This window comes from Malus domestica, chromosome 03 (genome assembly GCF_042453785.1).
Source record: "Malus domestica chromosome 03, GDT2T_hap1".
Classification (NCBI taxonomy): Eukaryota; Viridiplantae; Streptophyta; class Magnoliopsida; order Rosales; family Rosaceae; genus Malus; species Malus domestica.
In genome coordinates this window covers 12,417,612-12,438,514 of record NC_091663.1, presented here as the reverse complement: position 1 = coordinate 12,438,514, position 20,903 = coordinate 12,417,612, and the positions used below count along the sequence as shown (strand labels likewise).

The 20,903-nt window shown below is 42.3% G+C and overlaps 1 protein-coding gene and 1 long non-coding RNA gene across 2 annotated transcripts; one reads left to right on the top strand and one right to left on the bottom strand.

The window, feature by feature from the left end:
• Positions 1–4,459: 4,459 nt before the first annotated feature.
• LOC139194434 (uncharacterized) lies at positions 4,460–5,445 on the top strand. The gene is made up of 3 exons (XR_011579261.1): positions 4,460–4,684; positions 4,768–4,865; positions 5,041–5,445. It is a non-coding gene; the product is annotated as an uncharacterized lncRNA (long non-coding RNA).
• A 5,116-nt stretch (positions 5,446–10,561) lies between these two features.
• On the bottom strand, positions 10,562–14,357 carry LOC108171517 (uncharacterized). Its single transcript, XM_017327717.3, has 6 exons — positions 14,147–14,357; positions 12,105–12,295; positions 11,853–12,002; positions 11,603–11,713; positions 11,190–11,256; positions 10,562–11,097 (listed from the first exon to the last, which is right to left on the bottom strand). The coding sequence occupies exons 2-6, from the start codon at positions 12,264–12,266 to the stop codon at positions 10,805–10,807; spliced, it is 783 nt and encodes a 260-aa protein (XP_017183206.3). The 5' UTR covers positions 12,267–12,295; positions 14,147–14,357; the 3' UTR covers positions 10,562–10,804.
• Between the last annotated feature and the right edge of the window lie 6,546 nt (positions 14,358–20,903).

The window sequence follows — 20,903 nt, the reverse complement described above, 5'->3', positions numbered from 1 at the left end:
TTTGAGATCTAAATCATGGTTCTGAGTTGGAAAATATGAAGGGCAGCATGAGGGAGGTAGGAGAAAAAGGTGTGATGGGGAGGGATGAGAAGGATCGTGGTGAGCGACAGATGATTGAGGACAGGGTACAAAACTAAGACCAAAGCTCAGATAGATGAGACAAAGCTAAGATAAAAGCATAGTTAAAGAAAAGGAAATGATGAGAAGAAAGGAAAGTAAAAGGAAGCAAGAGAGTTTTGAGGCTACCACAAACCCTAAAGCCAAAGGCTAGGGCCGACGGCTGAGGAAGGTTTTCTCTTTGGGCTTTTCTTTGAGAGAGAAAGCAGCGGCTCAAACTTGAAGTTGCTGTGAATATGTTAAATGATTAAAAATGATATAGTATTTATTGTGATATAATAATTGTCAAAGACAATAATACAGGGTTAAGGTTGTAATTTTGTAAAATGTGGGTTATCCTTGTCATTTGAAAATTTCATTAAATAGTACTATGCTTTGTGTTGATGCACAAAATCAGCGAGGACTTTGGTACAACAGAAAGTGTCAGGTTTTGTGACCTTCGCTTGGTTGCTTGGTTGCTTCAGTCACTAGTGAGGATAAGTACGTAAATGAATAGAGACAGAGAAGCAAACACAGGATGTACGTGGTTCACCCAGATTGGCTACGTCCACGGAGTAGAGAAGTTCTTATTAGTAGTGAAGGGCTTACACAAGTACAAAGGATCAAGCTCTCAATTTAGTGAGTTCTTGTGAATGATTTAACACAAAATGGCATTAGGCCATATTGTGGGGGAATGACCCCTATTTATAGAAAAACTTGTAGCTTTGTCACATTGACATGTGTCATGTTATGATTGGTTCTTGATGTCGACACGTGCTGCGCTCTGATTGGCTTCTAATCTTGACACGTGTCGAGTAGTGATTGGCCTCCTGGTCGGAGGGGAACTCTTCTGGGTCCTTGACAGTATAGCGTTGGCCGGTGCTCGGTAGTTTCGGGATTGGTCAAGTATGGTACAAACAGTGCTCCCCTAAGTTCCCGAGTGAGGGAAACTCCTCGGTTGGGGACTTGCAAGATCCAATCCCTTGAGTAATCACGAAACTTCTAAGTACCGAAGTGTGGTCTGATCTTCATCTGCCCTTCTCTGGAAGTACCTTTCCTCCATCCGGGAATGGTGTACTTAGCTGATGTTGACGCACAAGGTAATGTATCAATTTCACTTAAAGCTTAGTTGTAGTTTCGGGCTTAGTCAAGTGTGATACAAACCCTATAGTAGGAGTCCCCCAAGTCGCCGAGCTAGGAGATCTGCCGAAAGAGGTGACAGACAAGGTAAGCAGTCAAACTTCCAAGTAAGCAACCCAGGATCAGAGGTTTGACTTCGGCTTCCGGTTGATTGTTCTCATTCTCCTTGTCTCTCATTCAACTGCCAGGATAAGGAGAAGCAAATGGATAAGAGATGATATGAGATACTTTTGCTTTTGAAGAAGTAACTTTCCACAGGCTTATTCTTGAACTGTGCTGGAGGGTTTTCTGGTGCCCTTCAGAGTATAAGGCCGACTCAAAAATTTGAGGGTCAAAACAAGTCCATCAAATCTAGAGTACGTTCGACCTTGATGATATGGGATACTTTTGCTGTTGACGGAATAATGAATGTGGTATGGAAAGGTGTCGTGCTGTAGTGATCTGTTTCAGCTCACCGTTTGAACCTTCTGCTTCAATCTTTTGCATGGCAGAAGTGGTGTGCAACCTTTGCATTTAAATGGTCCTTCAGAACATTCCTTCATAGTGACTCATCCACGCTTGGCAGCTTCAGTGTAAAGAGCCAATATCTGATCAACTGTCATGAGGTATTTGCCGGTGGAATTCGTGACCTTGACAGCAGTTAAGGATGAGTACTCGAGAGCAATGCTAAGTAAGCAACCAGGCAAAGGCTCCAGGCAGTCAGTTCCAAATTGGAGGTTTGATTTCAGGTTCCGACTGACTGCTCTCTTTCTCCTTGTCCTGCAGGTGTGGACAAGGACAAAGACAAAGACAGGGAGAAAGCATGATATGGGATACTCTTGCTTTCGACCCTGATGATATGAGATACTCTTGTTCTTGGTGTGGCTTATTTGCTGAGGCATTATCGGGGGGAAATAAAGCTGAGTATTTCGAGAGGTTATGTTGAGGGTGCCTTTTCGAATGCGAGAAAGGGTTGAGCATTTTTGCAGGTTTTTCTGTCCGTTGAGGAGGGAGGTCAATGTATATAGGGATTTCCCAATAACAAGTAGTAATGCTATTCCTTTACCCTTCTTGGTCACAGCAATGTAGTGGGAGCTGCCAGCTTCACGTGTTTTAATTTTGTCAGAGCACTTTGAAAAAGTGGTATGTGGTATCTGGAAAGCTGATGTTACGTGTGAAGATTACAGACAAGCTTTATCTAAGGAAATCTGGCTCTCGAAGTTCTGAGAGTTGTGCCTCTTCGGTTTTCGAACAAGCAATCCCGTCGAGGATCTGACTCTCGAGATTCGGAAAGCGGTGCTACTCCGGTTTTTTAGAAAGTAATTATGTTGGGAGTCTTTTCTCGAATGTGAGTAAAGGTTGGACGTTCTTGCCAACCTGTCTTGCCGCAAAACACGGAGGTCGACACACATAGGGACTTTCCAGTTGTCAAGCAGTGGTGCTGTTCCTTTACCCTTATGGGTAATAGTAGGGTAGCTGGAACTTCGAAATTCTCGTGCCTAAACTTTGTCAGAGATCTTTGACAAAGTTATATGTGGTACCCGAGGAGTTGATGGTGCATATGGAGAGCGGTGATTGAACAGTAAGATTCACGTGCTTTCTACTTCACCAGAAATCTTCGACAGATTGCCCGTAATTTCTGCAAAGCTGAGTGTGCATGTGACAGGTGCTGACGAGGCTGAAAAAGCAGGTGCTTCTTCGATTTCTGAGATCGGCCCTCGTGGTCTCTGAGCAGCCCAGCTTTTGAGAAAGCAAACGCCTCTTCGATTTCTGAAGCTCCGTCGAGTGCAGATTTTTATAGAGGCTGGCATTAAGTTCCACAACACACTTGAATCTCTACCAGTAGAAGCTCATTTCTTGCACTTCTAAGATCTTGATTTGTCTGACCTCTTCCCTCTTCAACACATTTGAAAATGTCTGGACCCTCCGACCGTCGTTTTGACTTGAACCTTGGAGAAGAGACAGCCACGCCTTCTCCAGACAACATATGGCGCCCATCCTTCATATCCCCTACCGGTCCTCTTACCGTTGGGGATTCTGTGATGAAGAATGATATGACCGCTGCAGTGGTGGCCATGAACCTTCTCACTCCCAAAGATAACAGACTACTTTCCAAACGGTCTGATGAGTTGGCTGTTAAGGACTCTTTGGCTCTTAGTGTTCAGTGTGCAGGTTCTGTGTCTAATATGGCCCAACGCCTATTTGCTAGAACCCGCCAAGTTGAATCATTGGCTGCTGAAGTGATGAGTCTCAAACAGGAGATTAGAGGGCTCAAGCATGAGAATAAGCAGTTGCACCGGCTCGCCCATGACTATGCTACAAACATGAAGAGGAAGCTTGACCAGATGAAGGAATCTGATGGTAAGGTTTTACTTGATCATCAGCGGTTTGTGGGTTTGTTCCAAAGGCATTTATTGCCTTCGTCCTCTAGGGTTGTACCTGGTAATGAAGCTTCAAATGATGAACCTCCAATGCCTCCTCCTTCTGGGGTTTTGTCAAGTACTGAGGCTCCGGATAACCACCCTCCGGTGCTTTCTCTTTCTGGGGCTCTACCGACTGCTGAGACTTCCCCTAAGCAACCTTTGTGAAGGCTCCCTTTTGTTTGTTTATTTTGACTCATGTATATGTACATATTTGTGGCTTATCGAAAATATTAATAAATAAGCTTTGCTTCATTTCAACATATTGTGTTAAATACACCAAAGCCTTCTTCATAAAGTTCTTTGAATTTTTGCTTTTGTTGAAACCTGTATTGTTGAAGCTTTGTGAGTGAAACATGTAGTTTGAGGTAGTGTTCCCTTAATTTCCCGAGTGAGGAAAACTTCTCGGTTGGAGACTTGAAAAATCCAAGTCACTGAGTGGTTGTGAGACTGCCGAGTATCAAGGTGCAGTAGCATATGGTGGGAGTCCCCCAAGTCTTCAGGCGAAGAGAGTTGCCGAATGAGGTGTCTCGCGTGTTACTAATTTGTCAAAGTAACGAATCCTTGTTTCGATGTCACACATTCGTATATGCTTTATCTAAAAATATTTCCAACTTTTGTGTGTTTGATGCTGCATGCTATTGACTAGACAAGATCAAGTGCAATTAGTAGCTTTTCTCTCTTTTTCATCTTTTCTTTGGTGGAATTGCTTTTCGTTTCCACTAATCAGCCTGAGTGGATGCAAGATAACACCTTTCTCTATAGCTCAGATTGCAAAGTCGTCTTCATGAAAGTTTTTCCTTATCTTGTGAACTACAACATATCCAAATTTGATATCCATCTGAGTAGTACAACTTCAGAAATTCAAGTATGATGAGTAACTGTTCATCAATGTTCTGTTAATCCGTCAGACTTGTTGTGAGCTTCGAAACTCCATTTTCTCTTGTTCAGATCAACATACTTTCTTCATCGAAGTTGTTCCTCAGCTTGTGAACTACAACATATCCAAATTTGAGATCCCTCGGAGCAGTATAACTCCAGAAATCCAGGTATGATGAATGACTGGTTATTATTTTTCTGTCAACCCGTCAGATTTGTTGTGAGCTTCGAAACTCCATTTTCTCTTGTTCAGATCGGTATGCTTTCTTCATTGAAGTTGTTCCTCAGCTCGTGAACTACAACATATCCAAATTTGAGATCCCTCGGAGCAGTATAACTCCAGAAATCCAGGTATGATGAATGACTGGTTATTATTTTTCTGTCAACCCGTCAGATTTGTTGTGAGCTTCGAAACTCCATTTTCTATTGTTCAGATCGGCATGCTTTCTTCATTGAAGTTGTTCCTCATCGTCTCTTTCATAACATATCAAAAATTCAGAATGAACTAATGGTTAAATATTTCCAGATCTTCGAAACATCACAGAAGCTTCGAAATCTGCAAGAATCCGACTGTCATGTTTGGAGCTTCAACACTTTAATTTCCGTCGCTCAAACAGAAATGGTTCCTTCTTGAAAGTTGTTCATATGCTCAAGAACTATAGGGTGTCCAAAATTCAGCTCCATTGGAGAAGAGCAGAGGTTGCAGAAATTTGATAGATGAAAGGAGGCGGAAGAGGGAGAGAGAGAAAAAGTCTCTTGGGTTGGATTTCTATTTTGGGGCAGATTCCAATTTTTGTAGCACCTTCATTATTGATGAATTGCTTGTACTTTTGTCCATTATGAAACTTGGGACTTTGGCTTGTTGTTGGATCTATTATAATATGTTTGGGAACATATATAAGTGAATAAATAAGAAGGAAAATTTTGGGCCCTTGTGGGTGTAAAACAAAAAATGTTTATGTTTACCCAAGTGTTTTTGTACAAGTTCAAGGGCATCTTGGGTTTTGTGAACAAAATTTGTTTATTTGGAGCAAGGTTTTGTGTTGAAGCTTTGTAGGTGAAGCTTTGGTGTTGAAGCTTTCTAGGTGAAGCTTTGATGGTGAAGCTTTGTAGATGAAGTTTTGTAAATGAAGCTTTCTAGGTGAAGCTTTGATGGTGAAGCTTTGTAGATGAAGCTTTCTAGGTGAAGCTTTGATGGTGAAGCTTTGTAGATGAAGCTTTCTAGGTGAAGGTTTTTGTAGGTGAAGCTTTGTAGGTGAAGCTTTTTTAAGTGAAGCTTTTCGGGTGAAGTTTTTTTTTTTTTTGGGTGAAGCTTTGTGGGTGAAGCTTTTTAGGTGAAGCTTTGTGGGTGAAGCTTTGGAGGTGAAGCTTTTCGGGTGAAGCTTTTTGGGTGAAGCTTTTTAGGTGAAGCTTTGTGGGTGAAGCTTTGGAGGTGAAGCTTTTCGGGTGAAGCTTTTTGGATGAAGCTGTTTTTTTTTTTTTTTTTTTTTTTTTTTTTTTTTTTTTTTGGCGCTTGACACGGTCTTCATTTGCTTGTTTTGTAGTGACTGTGGAAGACGGATTGCTTTCTGATTGAGAAGGGTTCCGGCATCGCTTGCTATGAATGTAAAAGAGTGAGGGCTGAGTTGGCTAAATTACCTCTTTATTGAATTCATTGCCAAATGGCCTTCATTACATAGGATGCCGAACGGCTATAGCTCAACACTTGTACATCGTGAGTCTATTTGTAGTAGTACTTCAAGTGATCAGCGTTCCATGGATGGCCAAGGGTCTTGCCATCGGAGCTTCTAAGTGTGTAAGAGCCAGGGCGACTGATGCCAATGACTTCATACGGTCCATCCCAGTTTGGACTAAGTGTGCCTTCACTCGGGACTCTGTCGCAGAGTAATCTTTTCTTTAAGACCCAGTCTCCTATTTTGAAAGAACGAGGTTTGACCCTAGAGTCATAATAGTTGGAGATGCGCTGCTTGTAGGCGACATTCCTCAAGTGAGCTTGGTTTCTGTGTTCCTCGACTAAATCCAAGTTGAGGGTGAGTTGTTTGTCATTTTCACTTTGAATGTAGTTCTGGACTCGGAATGTTGCTTGCTCGAGCTCAACAGGGACAACCGCCTCTGTGCCAAAGACAAGTGAGAATGGAGTTTCTCCTGTTGAAGTCCGATATGAAGTGCGATATGACCAAAGAACTTGGGGTACAAATTCTGGCCAACAGCCTTTAGCTTTGTCCAAGCTGGTTTTCAAAGTGCGCTTGATTATTTTGTTGATGGCCTCAACTTGTCCATTAGACTGGGGATGAGCTGGAGAGGCAAAGCATAAGTTGATGTTGAACTTAGAGCAGAACAACCTGAACTTCTTGTTGTCAAACTGTCGCCCATTGTCAGTGACTATCGCATTGGGAATGCCGAATCTACAAAGGATGTTCTTCCACACGAAGTCTTCTATCTTTGCCTCAGTAATGGTTGCCAAGGGTTCTACTTCGGCCCACTTTGTGAAGTAGTCCACTGCAACGACTGCGTAACAGACTTTGCCCTTCCCTGCCGGCATTGGGCCGATCAAATCAAGTCCCCACTGGGCGAAGGGCCAAGGGCTGATCATAGGAGTAAGAGGCTCTGGAGGGGAATGAGGAATAGTTGCATATCGTTGACATTTGTCACATGAGCGGGATACTTTGATGGCATCCTGGTGGAGTGTTGGCCAGTAATATCCTTGGCGAAAAGTCTTGTGTGCTAGGGACCGAGATCCAGCATGATCTCCACAGACTCCTTCATGTATTTCCCGAAGGACGATTTCCGCCTCGGCAGGCGTAAGACACCTTAAGTATGGCAGGCTAAAACCTCGCTATTGTGGCGATACCCTTGACGCGGGTTTGACCCACTGCATTGACTGCCTGGGGGCGAGCGCTATTGTGGCGATACCCTTGGTTATCGGGATAGTGTCCCTTACTCTTTTTACTGAAAGGAGAGTGGTGAGGATGGAAATCCTTCCTCTTGCCTTGAAATTGATATGTTTGTTGATTCGGTGAAGCATTATGCAAGGCATGGGGAGGTGCCACTGCTGTTTGGAAAGTCGAGGTCTTCTCATTTAGGTGAGTCTGGCTTCCACCTCCCACTTGTTGATAAAGGATGGTTGTAGGGGGTTTCTCCTGATATGTCTTTGCCTCGGCGGAGGCATGGTTATAAGCCTGCGCCATCACCTCAGAGTAAGTCTTCCAAGTATTGGCATTGATCATGTATTTAAAGAAACAATCACGTAGGCCTGCCGTGAAGGCTTTGAGGGCAGTCTTGTCGTCTGCCTCGGCACACCGGGAGTATTCATGGCTGAAGCGGCCAGCATACATACGTAATGACTCGTCTGGCTTCTGGCGGATAGTGTACAAGTCATCTGCAGAGTGCAAGCGATCGGTTTGGAAAATGTGTTGGGAAACAAATAGTTTCCTCAATTCCTCAAATGAGTCTACCGTCTCAGGTGTAAGACGACAATACCAATTTAGAGCTCCACTAGAGAGGGTGGAGGGGAAGAGAAGACATCGCTCTTCGTCGGTGTGCATCCGGTATGCCATGGTGGACTCAAAGAGGTTAAGGTGCTCAATCGGGTCCTCTTTTCCAGTATAAAGTTGCAAGCCAAGCTTTTGCTTTGTCTTTGCTTGAAGGGGGGTGTTGAGGATCCTCCTTGTAAGAGGGCCAGGCCTGGGTTGGTTCCAGTCAGGTATTTCAGCCTGACGTTCAGCCTTCAACTTGTTTACTTCCTCAAGAAGTTGTAAGACAAGGGGGTCCTGAGCGGAGTTATGTGTCACTGGAGCTTTCTTTCGTAAATCTCCATCTCCTCTTGGAATTAGGAAGGTTTGATCAAGGGCATGTGATTTTTCCCTGGACTCGCTGTACTGGCTTCCAGGGTATGTCTGTCGGAACACCTCTGAGTCCCCTGTACCCTCATGTCTCTCTGGGACTTGTTGCCCCTTCCCCAAATTGGTGGCCGGCTTGGGCCGTGGCAGGGGACCGAGTCTCTCAGAAATCCTTGGGTCATTAATCTTTGAGCTTATATGGATGGAATTCTCTCGACGTTGCTTCAGGAAATCCCGACAATCGCGAAAGACGGCTTTCGATCCTTCTGCCCCTTCAGCAAAGAGGTGTCTCCCTCCACTTCTCATGGTTCGGGTCGAAGCAACTGGGTTAAGAGAAGCCTCATGTTGATTATCAAGTCGAGGGGTAATCTGTTCCCTATCAGGGATATCTATGTCGAATGCATGTGACCCTTCATGTTGGAGGGCACCCAGTTGATGGTTGACTTCCACAGGGGCAACAAGCTCGCGTGTCTGAGCTTGCCTAGCTTCGTGGAGTGTCTCGAAGAGCTTCTCATATTGCTCCTGGAGGACCTCATTCCTCATTGCTATCTTGTTGTTCTGAGCTTCCAACTCATCGACTTTAGCTTGAAGAAGAACTCGTTTTCCTTCCTTCTTTCGTTGTTTCGCACTATGTGCAAGGGGGGTGTCATTCTGTGTGATGTGGCTTCCTTCGCTTCCCATGTTGGAGAGGGATGCCTGATCAAAAGAAAGTGTACGAATGATAGAAACCAGCTTGACACAGCTGAAGAGAGTAGGAATAAGTGTCGTTTCCCACAGACGGCGCCAAATGTTGATGCACAAAATCAGCGAGGACTTTGGTACAACAGAAAGTGTCAGGTTTTGTGACCTTCGCTTGGTTGCTTGGTTGCTTCAGTCACTAGTGAGGATAAGTACGTAAATGAATAGAGACAGAGAAGCAAACACAGGATGTACGTGGTTCACCCAGATTGGCTACGTCCACGGAGTAGAGGAGTTCTTATTAGTAGTGAAGGGCTTACACAAGTACAAAGGATCAAGCTCTCAATTTAGTGAGTTCTTGTGAATGATTTAACACAAAATGGCATTAGGCCATATTGTGGGGGAATGACCCCTATTTATAGAAAAACTTGTAGCTTTGTCACATTGACATGTGTCATGTTATGATTGGTTCTTGATGTCGACACGTGCTGCGCTCTGATTGGCTTCTAATCTTGACACGTGTCGAGTAGTGATTGGCCTTCTGGTCGGAGGGGAACTCTTCTGGGTCCTTGACAGTATAGCGTTGGCCGGTGCTCGGTAGTTTCGGGATTGGTCAAGTATGGTACAAACACTTTGAAAAAAAAGGCACTTTTTTAGAAGCATGTAGACCCTGCTTCTGCTTTTCTATGCTTTCTTTTTAGACATTAGATTTTTAAAAAAGCTTATTTTTTTAATTTTTATTTTATTTTATTTTTTTATCAAACACATTTAATGTTCCAGATTTTTTAATAAGTTGTTTTTTTTAAAGCACCACAATCCCAAACTCACCTAAGTACTGCAGCCTAGTGATATTCTTCTTCACTTATAAGTGACATGTCTTAGGTTTGATTCTCGCCAAAGGCGAATTTGAATCACATTATGCTAGCTTATTGTGAGGCTTAACCCACTCCCTCACCCCTTTAGTGTAGATAAATATTGTATGTAAAAAGAAAAAAAAAAAGAAAGAGTTTTAACGGTTGGAATTGCATCTTCAAACAAAATTGAGTTGCATGAGATCATTTGCACTGCGTTTCTTTGATTTATTTCAGTTAGGGCAATAAGGTGATTGTAGTAGCCTTAGTGATTCCTTGAATTTATGGAGTCTTGATTTCTTTACAACATTTGTTGGTATTGGTTTTGTTAACCGTAGTTTTTTAATAACGAAAACACATAAAGATTGTTTAATGTTGTTGTTTTGCTATATAACATATGATTGAAAACAGATTCGTTCGACCTGTAGGGACCATACGATTATCAAACGGATTCAAATGAGTTGATTCCACTAACAAAAACACATAAGTCCAGACTGGCTTAGAATCATTTTCATAAATAAAAAAAAAAAAAAAAAACGAAAAAAAAAAGAAAAAAGAAAAAAAAAGAAAAGAAAAAGTTGAGCCGGATCAACTCGAGTCGACCCGCGCCCACTGTTTCAATGAAGTAGATGGTGCTGTCATTCATCTGTCTAGCTGAAATAAAGGCATGGTGCAAAAGTAGAAAGAAGTAGAACTATATTATCTCAATGCACCAATTAAAGATAAAAATGACTTGAGATATTCTACATCTAAGCATTTAAAACAAAAGAAACCGAGACAAAGGCCCGCTTCATCCTACTCTTGACACTCTGGTTTTTCACACTTGTACAAGACATTTTATTGAATTGCAACGACAAAGGAGGAGCTCTCGATATGTGTCTCAAAAATCTTTCAAATGTTCAAGCATGGGACGAAAGCTTGCTCACGAAGCCAGACCGCTTGGTTGACTGGTACTGGCTTTGCCTTTGTGATTGCTGGTAACGTAGTGAGAAACAAATTTGTTTTCCTGCTTCGTGAGCCTGAGGCGTTTCTTGAGATAGAGAAAATTGTTAACTCTCTGTTTGGTTATCTCCTCCTCCTCTTCGGGAGCTATCTCCCTTAGCATCACCGTTAGTTGGTAATTGGGTCTCACTTTAGTTCCATCATTGCTTTTACCATGGTAGTAAAGTCTGTTCTTGCGGAATCCCACGAATCCCTTTCCAACCAAGGCCCCCGCTGCAAGGACAGAATGCAGAACAATGAGAATTGATTTTTAAGAAAAATAATAGAATAAATAGAGGAAACATTACTGCACTTGCATTATTTACCAACAAGAAGACGTTCTGGATCCAACCCATGATTATAAGTTGCATCTGCCCGGGCTGAGTGAAGAGCCTGTGAACAGTAGTGTCGGTCTTAATTAATGTTAATATTTTGTTTTAAAAGATTATGACTCAAAGGAAAAATACAAAACCTCTAGAGGCTGTGAAACACATCCAAATATTAGACATTTCTTCATCTGTGAGTTCTAGATGAGCATAATCAAATAATTATGTAAAAAATACCGAAGCCAATATCCTATTCAAAATATTAAATCATTCACATGATGATTACTATAATTTGTAAGAAATGAATATCATTTTGTAAGACAAAATACTCAATGACACACACACACACCGATTATTTATCTAATTAACAGGCTTCCTAGCTTAACAAAGTGTGGAAGGAAGGGCTCTATCACCTGATGCACAGTTTTTGCTGCTTGCTTATCTGTCACTTGCAGTTGCAATAATGCATCTTCAACACGCATACCACGAACCAGTTTAGCAACCAAGTTGACCTTATTAGGGCTCTACAAGCAAGCAGGGAGTGAGCTAAAACGAATAAATGTATGCCCATTTCAATGTATACCATCCCCACCCCCACCCGCAGCAGCAGCCCAAGGAAAAACCATTATTTAAAAAGATGCAACAAGTGTGAAATATGGTAACCTGATTAATTCCCTTTAAGACAAATTGAACTTGTGAAGGTCCAGAAGGTGATTTCGTGTCCCGTTCTTCACTGTTTTCACCATCTGATGCTGATAGAGGAGCAACTCCAGCAGACAAATCTGCAAGCAAGTTCCTTGAACTGGAAATTCCCTTGTGATATGGAAAACAGCGAATACAATAATTACATGGCAATTAAAACAAAAGGAAAGAGAAGAGCAGAAAAGAGAAAATCACAAGAGTTTTGTGCATTACCAACTGTTGACAGTAGTGATAAAGAGGCATTGACATAGTTTGAGAAGGTGGTGTCTGGAGTTTCGGAAAATGACAAGGAGAAAAAGAAGAAGTACTATAATTCTCCATTCTTTTCCCAACTTGACGGATTAGGGACTGCACACGCATCTGCCAACCCACCATGTCTTCAACCAAAGTGAAGAATTCTCCAGCTGCCCAAACACAATAAAGCAGAATAAATCAACCAATAAACTGTTAGGGGAGAGAGAGAGAGAGAGAGAGGGACAGAGACAGACAGAGAGCAAGCAAATGAAGGAGTTGGGGCGGCTAGGGTTTTTAGGGGAAGAGTTAACTGTACAGTTTAGATATATTCAGTATATAACGTACAAATATATTTGTTACAAAATATAATCACCAGTTGACATCTGTTTCATAGATATTTTATTCGCTTGTTTGTCTGTTCAGAATGTCCCAAACTTACAAAACCAGTTTTAAACATACAAATGAACTGAATAAGAAGATTAAAACAATTACACGATGCGAATGAATTAAACACAAGGGTTTAGGAAGACGTAATGAACCTTACCCCACAACAGAGTATTCACTTGCACACACAAAAAGACACAACTCCTTATATACATTACATACATGCATATGTATGATTTTTAAATTAATCGAATACTGAATGAAACTGAACAACAACGAAGAAACATTTTTGAGGTATCCCCCTACAGGGATGTAAGAAACTGAGTAGTCACTTGCATATACAAAATAAATCCCTGAATGGTCATTTTAAGATTAAAAAACTGAGTATGGACATGCATATGTATCGTATTCAGAGCAAAGAACTTTTAAATCAAACTCTTCAAAATAAATTTTGGTAGAGTTCCCCCGATTTTAAAACGTTTTTCAAATTTAAGAGAACGTGTTAATCACCTTCATAACTTATACATGGATTCACACCCATGGTCACTGGTCACTGGTCAAAAGATGCATAATTAGGTAACTGGTCACTGAGTCATTCATGCATGAAATCCAATTCGTTTTTGCATTTTCAAGTTGAACTAATAGAAATGCAGAACCAGACCTAACTAACAAACACAAGATTTTTAGGACCTTATCGAACCCATCTTTCTTCTACTAATTTCTGCACCACAAAAATTAAGGGACCTAGCTAACTGATCATAGAAGAGCTAGCTTACGCTCTTTCAAAGTCTATTCTCCATTCAAACAATTCCACGCTCTATATATTCCTACTACATTTGTCAAGTTGAATGCAAGAAACCCATAGGCTGTGAATTTGATTGAAGTGAGGAGAATTCAATTAGTTTTTTCCCTTCTAATCAAGAAAAATTAAAAATTAGAACGCAAAGTGTGAATTGAAAAATAGAAAACTTCTTGTATTACGTAATTGGTTAAGTCGTATGTAGTGAAGTTTTGGAAAAAAAAACCAAAAAAATCAAGTCTCAATTCATGAAAAATCCTAAAATACTAGCCAAAAAACAGAATCAATAAAGTATTGAGCCCAACAGTTTCCAGAAGAATCAGAAATGAAAACTAAAGATTTTCTCCCGAGACACAAAGGCAAGACATGTATTTTCTTGGCAACAAAAGATATCATAAAAAATCGAAAAAGGTAAAAAATCCGGCCCTCTTTACCTTTCCGGTGGCCGCATTTTTATTAGAAAAATCACATCAAATTAACAGGGAGGGACCACAAAGTTCCCTTTTTTTAAATCTTCAACCAAAACTAGAGATAATGAAATTAGACGTGGTTCAGCGATCAAATTTAAAAGTTCCAATATTCATTTGTGATACCAATTCCTTGCTATTGCAAATCAAAGCACAGCCAACAGAAGAAAGCAAATCTTCTTCCAATGTATTTCCATTACATAGCTCTGCCATGCCTAAACCCTAAATCCCTATATCCTAAACTAGAAAGAAATAGAATAAAAAAAATTAAATTAAAGGAAGAGAAATAGTAGAAATAAAAGTTGTAAGAGAACAAAAGAAGAAATGGATGAATTCCTAACAAGTGTTTGGATGATGAAAAACAAACTTACGAAGGCGGCGGAGGCGGCGGCCGCGGCGGCTGTGGGCACTAGCTGATGGTGAAGACTGGGGAGCGAGGAGTAGAAACCAGTGGGAGAGGGATGTCGTAATGGTGAAGACTGGGGAGCGAGGAGTAGAAACCAGTGGGAGAGGGATGTCGTAAGTTAGTAACTCGTAATTGTTTGTGGGATAATTTCTCTTTTGATTTTCGGTCGCCACATGTTCGCCTTTTCTTCAATATAACCACGGGCCCAAGCCCATCTAAGGATTCAACATAATAAAAGATGGGAAATAAAAACTAGCAAAATACTCTAAAATGAGACAATTTCTTAATCTTGGAACATAAATAGAACAAACTAGTCATGCACAAGCCACGCACACCATACAAAAAATCAAACTTACTAAAATACCCATATATAAATGGGTTATTTCTCCCATTTTCTGATTTTTCTTTCTCTACTTTCTCTCCCTTCCTCTCTCTTCTCTCATACTCTCTACTCTCTCTCCCTTCCTCAGATCTCTGAGCTCCGATTTTGAAGAGATGGAAGTCCAAAGAGAAGTGAGAAGAGTGAGCTGGGCATTGGGTTCACCTCATACCTTTGATTTCGAACAAAGGGATGTGAGAGAGAGGTGAGAAGAGTGAGCTGGGTTTTATACCATATTTTCTGTTTTGGCCAGAAAGTTCCATTTTTTCCGGCAACTAAAGCTTCATCAGGCATAGTAAGGTAGGGTGTTTAGTTCCAAGTTCATTCATCAATGATTTATGGAATAAATGAGTTTTTTGTAAGATGAATTAATACTTAGAAGTTAAATTAGGGTTTGTGTTTCGTGTTGGGGCGTATGTGTGGATGCAAATTTCTTCCTTCTTGTTCTTGGACGAAAATGCACCTGCAAAAAAAATTAACACCTTAGGTCAAGGTCAAGAGCCTCACACGCTCATGATGAAGGGGGGTTTTGGCCGAAGAGCCTCGCGCCCATGATGAAGGGGGGCTTTGGCCGAATAACCTCTGATGCCAAAGTTAGAATTTTTAGGGAAAAGTGTTTGGTGAAATTAGAGAATTTTGCAAGAGGATTCAACTTAGGTTTTTGGAGAAATGAAGTGGTATTTATAGGGGTGTGGCCCACTTTGGAGAGGTGGGAACCGACCACATTTGGTGGTTTTTGGGTGTAATTGCAAGATATTATGTCACCATAATATCTTGCTATCAATTAGGAAATTAATTAGAAAATTAATTAATTAATTTAGGTAATTAATCATATTTTGAATGAATATTTGGAGGTTACCTTGTGGGGAGGATTTGATGAGGATCGATGAAATAGGTTTTGAATAAATACCTATTTTGATCACTTTTGACCTTGATTGAGTGATGATTGTCCGCTACTCGAGCATAGGAGTTCCGATGTGCCTCAAGGGTAATCTTGTCTTTTTTGCCCAAAAATCCACGTGTCGCCTCCATATTTTTCTTGATTATGTTTGGCTCCACAAATGCCCCTACACCTATTGGGCTGCTCGCAAGAAAGGGAAGCAGGTGTAGAGATCTTCTTTCTTTAGGAAACGTAGGATTGTTTCCTATTTTGATGTAGATTCCCTCTTTAATTGGAAATTAAATCCTTCTAGGAAAGGGAAATTAATCACTTCTAAAGTCTATTTAAGTCTACCTTAAGTAGATGATTAAATCAACTTTAGAGATCAATTTATTCTACCCTACAAGAAAGAGAAAGCTAGAGGATATTTGTTCCCCCTCCCTTAGTAATCTTCTACACTTGCCCGTGCAAATGACCATCTTTCGTTGTTTTCTTCTTGGATAGTGCTGTTGCGGGACAGCTGTTGGGGTGCAGCACGTCGGCTAACAGGGGCCAAGAGTTGGCTCGACATGGGCCGATGAGGTGTTGTGGCAGGAACCATTGCTTGGGCTGCTCGGCTTGGCTAGAGCCAATGACAGCTTGTACGGCTGGGGTCGCAGATTGAGGCGCTGAGGAGCAGTGCTAGGCAAGCAGCATGGCTCATGTCATTTGGGCTCTTGGACCTGACGCGGGCCATGCCGGCAATTGAGAGAAATGAGGAGGTCGCAAACTTCTTGGGCTGTTGGAATGCTAGGCATGTAAGCCTCCTACCTGCTGGTCCGAGAGAAAAAAATGAGGGAAAAACCAGTATGGGTTGAGTTCCCTTGCTGAGCATCGTGAATGGAGTTGGCTGCTTAGTCCTCTTCTCCAGGAGAAATGTGGGCTACTCTTTCGAGAAGAGGTAAAGAAGATCAAGGAGGATACATTGGCTTGTCTGATCGCTGTCGTGGAGCCTACTATGAATGAAGGTGGAAAGAAAAGATATTCCTCGCCCGCTCAAGAGATGCCAGTTGAGAAAAAACTGAAGACTTCTTCCACTGCTCGTGAGGGTCCACTTGCTGCTGATAGGCTTGTGCTTGACATGACTTCTTCTAATGGGAAGAAAAATAAGGCTACTAAATCTGAGCCTGTGGCTCCTGCCATGTCGAGAATGGCTAGTACGATTGTTGATAGGATTGCTTAGCATAGAGGTCATGTCATGCTCATAGTGTCAAAGTCTATACCAAGACGTCCATTAGGAGCTAAGTTCGATTCATATTTGGAGAGACTTGTTATTATGAAGAGCGATAAAGTGGACTCTACTGCTAAAGTGGCGCCAATGCCCACTCCCCTTACTGCTAAGACTAATTCGTCTGCTGGGAATGATGAGACTGCTCGCGTGAACAGTTGTGAGAAATCCACTAAGCCTATTTCTGGGGAGGTTGCTGAGATCTGTGCGCTTTTGAAACCATATCTGCTTGAAGACATGGACGTTTGTGCCAAGTTTGTCGATGACGTTATATGGGTTGTTTGCGAAGCATATGACCTAGTATAGGAAGACTGCCCTACTTTCTATGATGCAGAAGACAACTATTCTGGCAACTGAGTCTATGCTTCTTGACCAAAATGATACCAAGGCTGCCAATGATGTGGCAAAGGTTGTGGCAGCCGAAGCTTATTCTTTTGCCGAGAAGATCAAGAGGTTGGAATATAAGCTCGTCGCTTTGAAGGGGTCTAATATCTCTGCTCCCACTTCTTTGCAGCTTGAGATCACTCGCCAAAAGATCGTTGACTAGAAGACTAGGCTTGACGTGATCCAAGTTAAGTATAAAAGTGCAAAGAAGGATATCGGATGTTACATACCTCATATTTAAGATATTGAGCGTGCCGTTTTTGAGCTTTGTTTCGTTGTTTATGCAAAGGATGAAGAGTTGATTACTGCTTATAACCAAGTGATCTACTTCAAGAAAGTCGTTGATAGGCTTGAACCCCAAGTGTTAGAACTCCAAGGTGCGTTAAAGATCAACGAAAGTTTGAAGAAATAAATGGATGAGCTGCAATGTGCCCGTGTTGGTCGGCTCAAGAAGAACGAGGAGCTGAATGGTGTACTGCGTAATGTGCCTTCTCCGTCTCTGAGGCCCAGTTTCCCACAGATTAGGCCAAGAGACCTAAAATCCTTCAGTTAGCTAAGCCTTGAAAAAGACCATTGTTGCTAATTCTAGGAATCCCAGTGCAAGCCATCGTGTACCTAGTTATACCAAGGCACCCCCGCTCATCTACGTCTGGATATTCGGAGTGTAAGTTTATCCTCCCGCCTTGGAGAGCAGACCATATGGGTGTCGGGGAATTGGTTTACTCTCTTGCACTAGAGAGCATGGTTGGTCCCTCGGGGGGCACAATTCCTGCGATAAGTCTCTAAGAAAAACGTGGTCTTCTTTTGAAGTGCAAGAATGATCAGTTGTTGTAAGTATGCAGCCAAGCCAAGTTGTTGATTACTTCTGAATTCCTCATTGAAAAATGAGTGAAACGAACAAGAACTTAGCTATAAGGTAGGAACTTGCGAGGCAGTACCCGTCGAGCTGCTTGAGTCTTCGGGCTTTGATGTGGAGGGAGGTCACACATGGTTCTTTCTCAGATTGTAGGTGTTCCACTACTTTTCGATCTCTTTGTCGTTCATGGTGGCAAGGATGTAACTACCTTTGCTACCTATTTTGTTGATCTTGTACAGACCTTCCCAGATGAAATCCATCTTTTTGGAACCTTATCTACATGCAGTGATGAAGGCTTTTCTTAGGACTAGATCTCTGGGTTGGAACTGCCAGATCTTGGCCATTTTGTTATAGCTGGAGAGGAGCTGCTGCTGGTAAGCTACAACGCGGGTGATGGTCTGCTTGTGGTTCTCCTCTGCCAGATCTAAGCTTATGGCCATCTCCTTACTGTTATGCTCAATGCTTGGCAGTAGAGTGTTGATACTTGGCACGATGACATTTAGGAGGAATGATTGCTTCTGAACCAAATGCCAAAGAGAAAGGAGTCTCACCGGTGGCTCATCATTTAGTCGTGTGATATGCCCATAGACATTCGAAGAGTTCATTTGGCCACTTTCCCTTCTTGTCGGAGAGGGATTTTTTGAGGCAGTCAAGAATCTTTCTGTTGGATGCTTCGGTCTACCCATTACCTTGAGGATATCTTGGTGTGGACATGTGCTGCTTGATGCCATACTTTTGGAAGAACTTCACCAAATCTTTGCCCACGAATTACGGGTCGTTGTCGGTGACGATGGATTGGGGATGCCAAATCGGTAAATAATGTTTTTCTATATGAAACGCTCTATATCCGCTTAAGTCGTGGTTGTTATGGGCTCTGCTTCTACCCATTTGGTGAAGTAATCGGTTGCTACGATCATCATGCCTCTACCTCTAGTAGTGGGCGACATTGGCCCTACCAAGTCGATTGGCCATTGCATGAACGGCCAAGGACTTGTCTATAAGTGTAGCTCGCTGGCAGGCAGTGCTGGTACCAGCTTGTAGCGTTGGTAGCGGTCACACTTTTGCACTAACTCCATAGCGTCTTGATGCATGGTAGGCCAATAGTAGCCTGTGTTAAAAGCCTTTTACGCTAAGGATCGGCCTTTGAAGTGATTTCCACAAATGCCTTCGTTGATTGAGCTTAGAACCTTTAGGTCATTGGGAAGCGTTATGCAGCGGAGATGTGGTCTAGTGTAAGATCTTCGGGTGAAAATGCCGTTCCATATGTAGTAGCGTGCTGCCTTTATTTGGAGCTTTCTAGACTCCAACCTTTCCATGGGGAATATGCCATTGACCAGGTAGTCTATAATAGAACTTTGCCTGTTTGGAGTTGTACTATCCTGTGACACTTTGACTGCCGGCTCCGCCTCTATGCTTTGCTTGTCTAGATTTTCCATCAGGATAGAGCGTTTGAGTTGGTGGTCGAGGGTGGAGCCTAGGCAGGTTAGTGCGTCCGCGTGAGAGTTGTCTGCCCGCGGAACTTGAGTGAGGGTGTACGTCTGAAGTGCCTCAAGTTGCTTGCATACTTTCTCTAAGTATTGCGCCATCTTTGGATGTTTTGTTGTGTACTCCCCAGTAGTCTAGCTGATGATTAGCTGGGAATCGGAATGAATTGCAAGCTTTTTCACCACCAAGTCTTTTGCCATTCAGAGGCCTGCTAGTAGAGCTTCGTACTTTGCTTCGTTGTTGGATGCCTTGAAGCCTAGAGTAATTGCCTGCTCGAGCATCGAACCGTCTAGGGTGACAAGGACCATGCTTGTTACCGAGCCTTTATAGTTAGATGTGCAGTCAACGTGCAAATGCCAGAAGTCTTAGGGCTGGTTTAGTATTGCTGTGCTTTGAAAAAAAGCTGCTTCTGCTGTGCTGTGAGAATAAACAGCTGTGAAATAAAACAGCAAAGTGTTTGGTAAACTTTTTTGTAAAAGTGCTTTTGAAAAAAAAAAGTAGTATTATAGTGTGTAGTAAACTTTTATGTAAAACAGATGTGAAAAAAGCTGGTTTTTCAAAGTTGGGTTTTTCAGCTTCCTGTTTTTGGCTTTTTTTTCACCCAAAACTGTGAAAAAAAGCTGAAGCTGAATGTTTACCAAACACAAAAAAGCTACCAGCTTTTTTTTATACCAGCTTTTTTTAGAATCACCTCAGTACCAAACCAAGGCTTAATCCGGCGAAACAGGCATGGCTAAGGAGTGTTTGGCTACATCCGAAGCGTCGTTATGTTACTCTATTGTGTCGCCTAGGTTAGGCATGAAGGCACAGTAGGGAGCAGTGAAGCTAGGGCTATGTTATACGTAGCAGGAGATACTCAACTACCGGTATCAGTCTACTCTAGAGCTGAATTATGGAGTAAGGGTCGGCTGGGGCCGTGTGATGTGCAGCAGAATGTGGTGTTCAACTTGCCGGTACATGTTGCTTCTATGTAGAATCTTCTAGGGCGACGAGGACAAAACTTGCTTCCGAGTGTCCTTCTAGTGTTCGTCTACCCTAGGCGTGCCTTTTGAGCTGAGTTGTTGCGTTTGTAAAAAAACTTTGCACTGCCAGTGTCTACACCTTTATCGTCGCGCGTCTGGATTGGGCGGAATAGTGCGTCATGAGGATGACTTTGTGTGTCTGAAGGTATAACTTGAGTTTCCAGGTTGCAACAACTGTCGCCAAAGTTAGCTTTTGAATTTCTGGTAACTGGTTTCCGTATCCATGAGAGCTTTTGAATTGTGGAATATAGGTAGTTGGGCCTCCAGTTCTTTTCGTATGAGGGTAGAGCTTATTGCTGCTTCAGATGTGGCTGCCTGTCCAGTCAGACCTTGAATTTTCTTCAGAGTAGTGGAGGACTTCATATTCAAGATCGCTCGAATTTGCCTTGAATGTGTATCGACGAACCTCGTCCCAAAGTGCATGCTTCTCTGCCAAAGCGAAAGAGTCT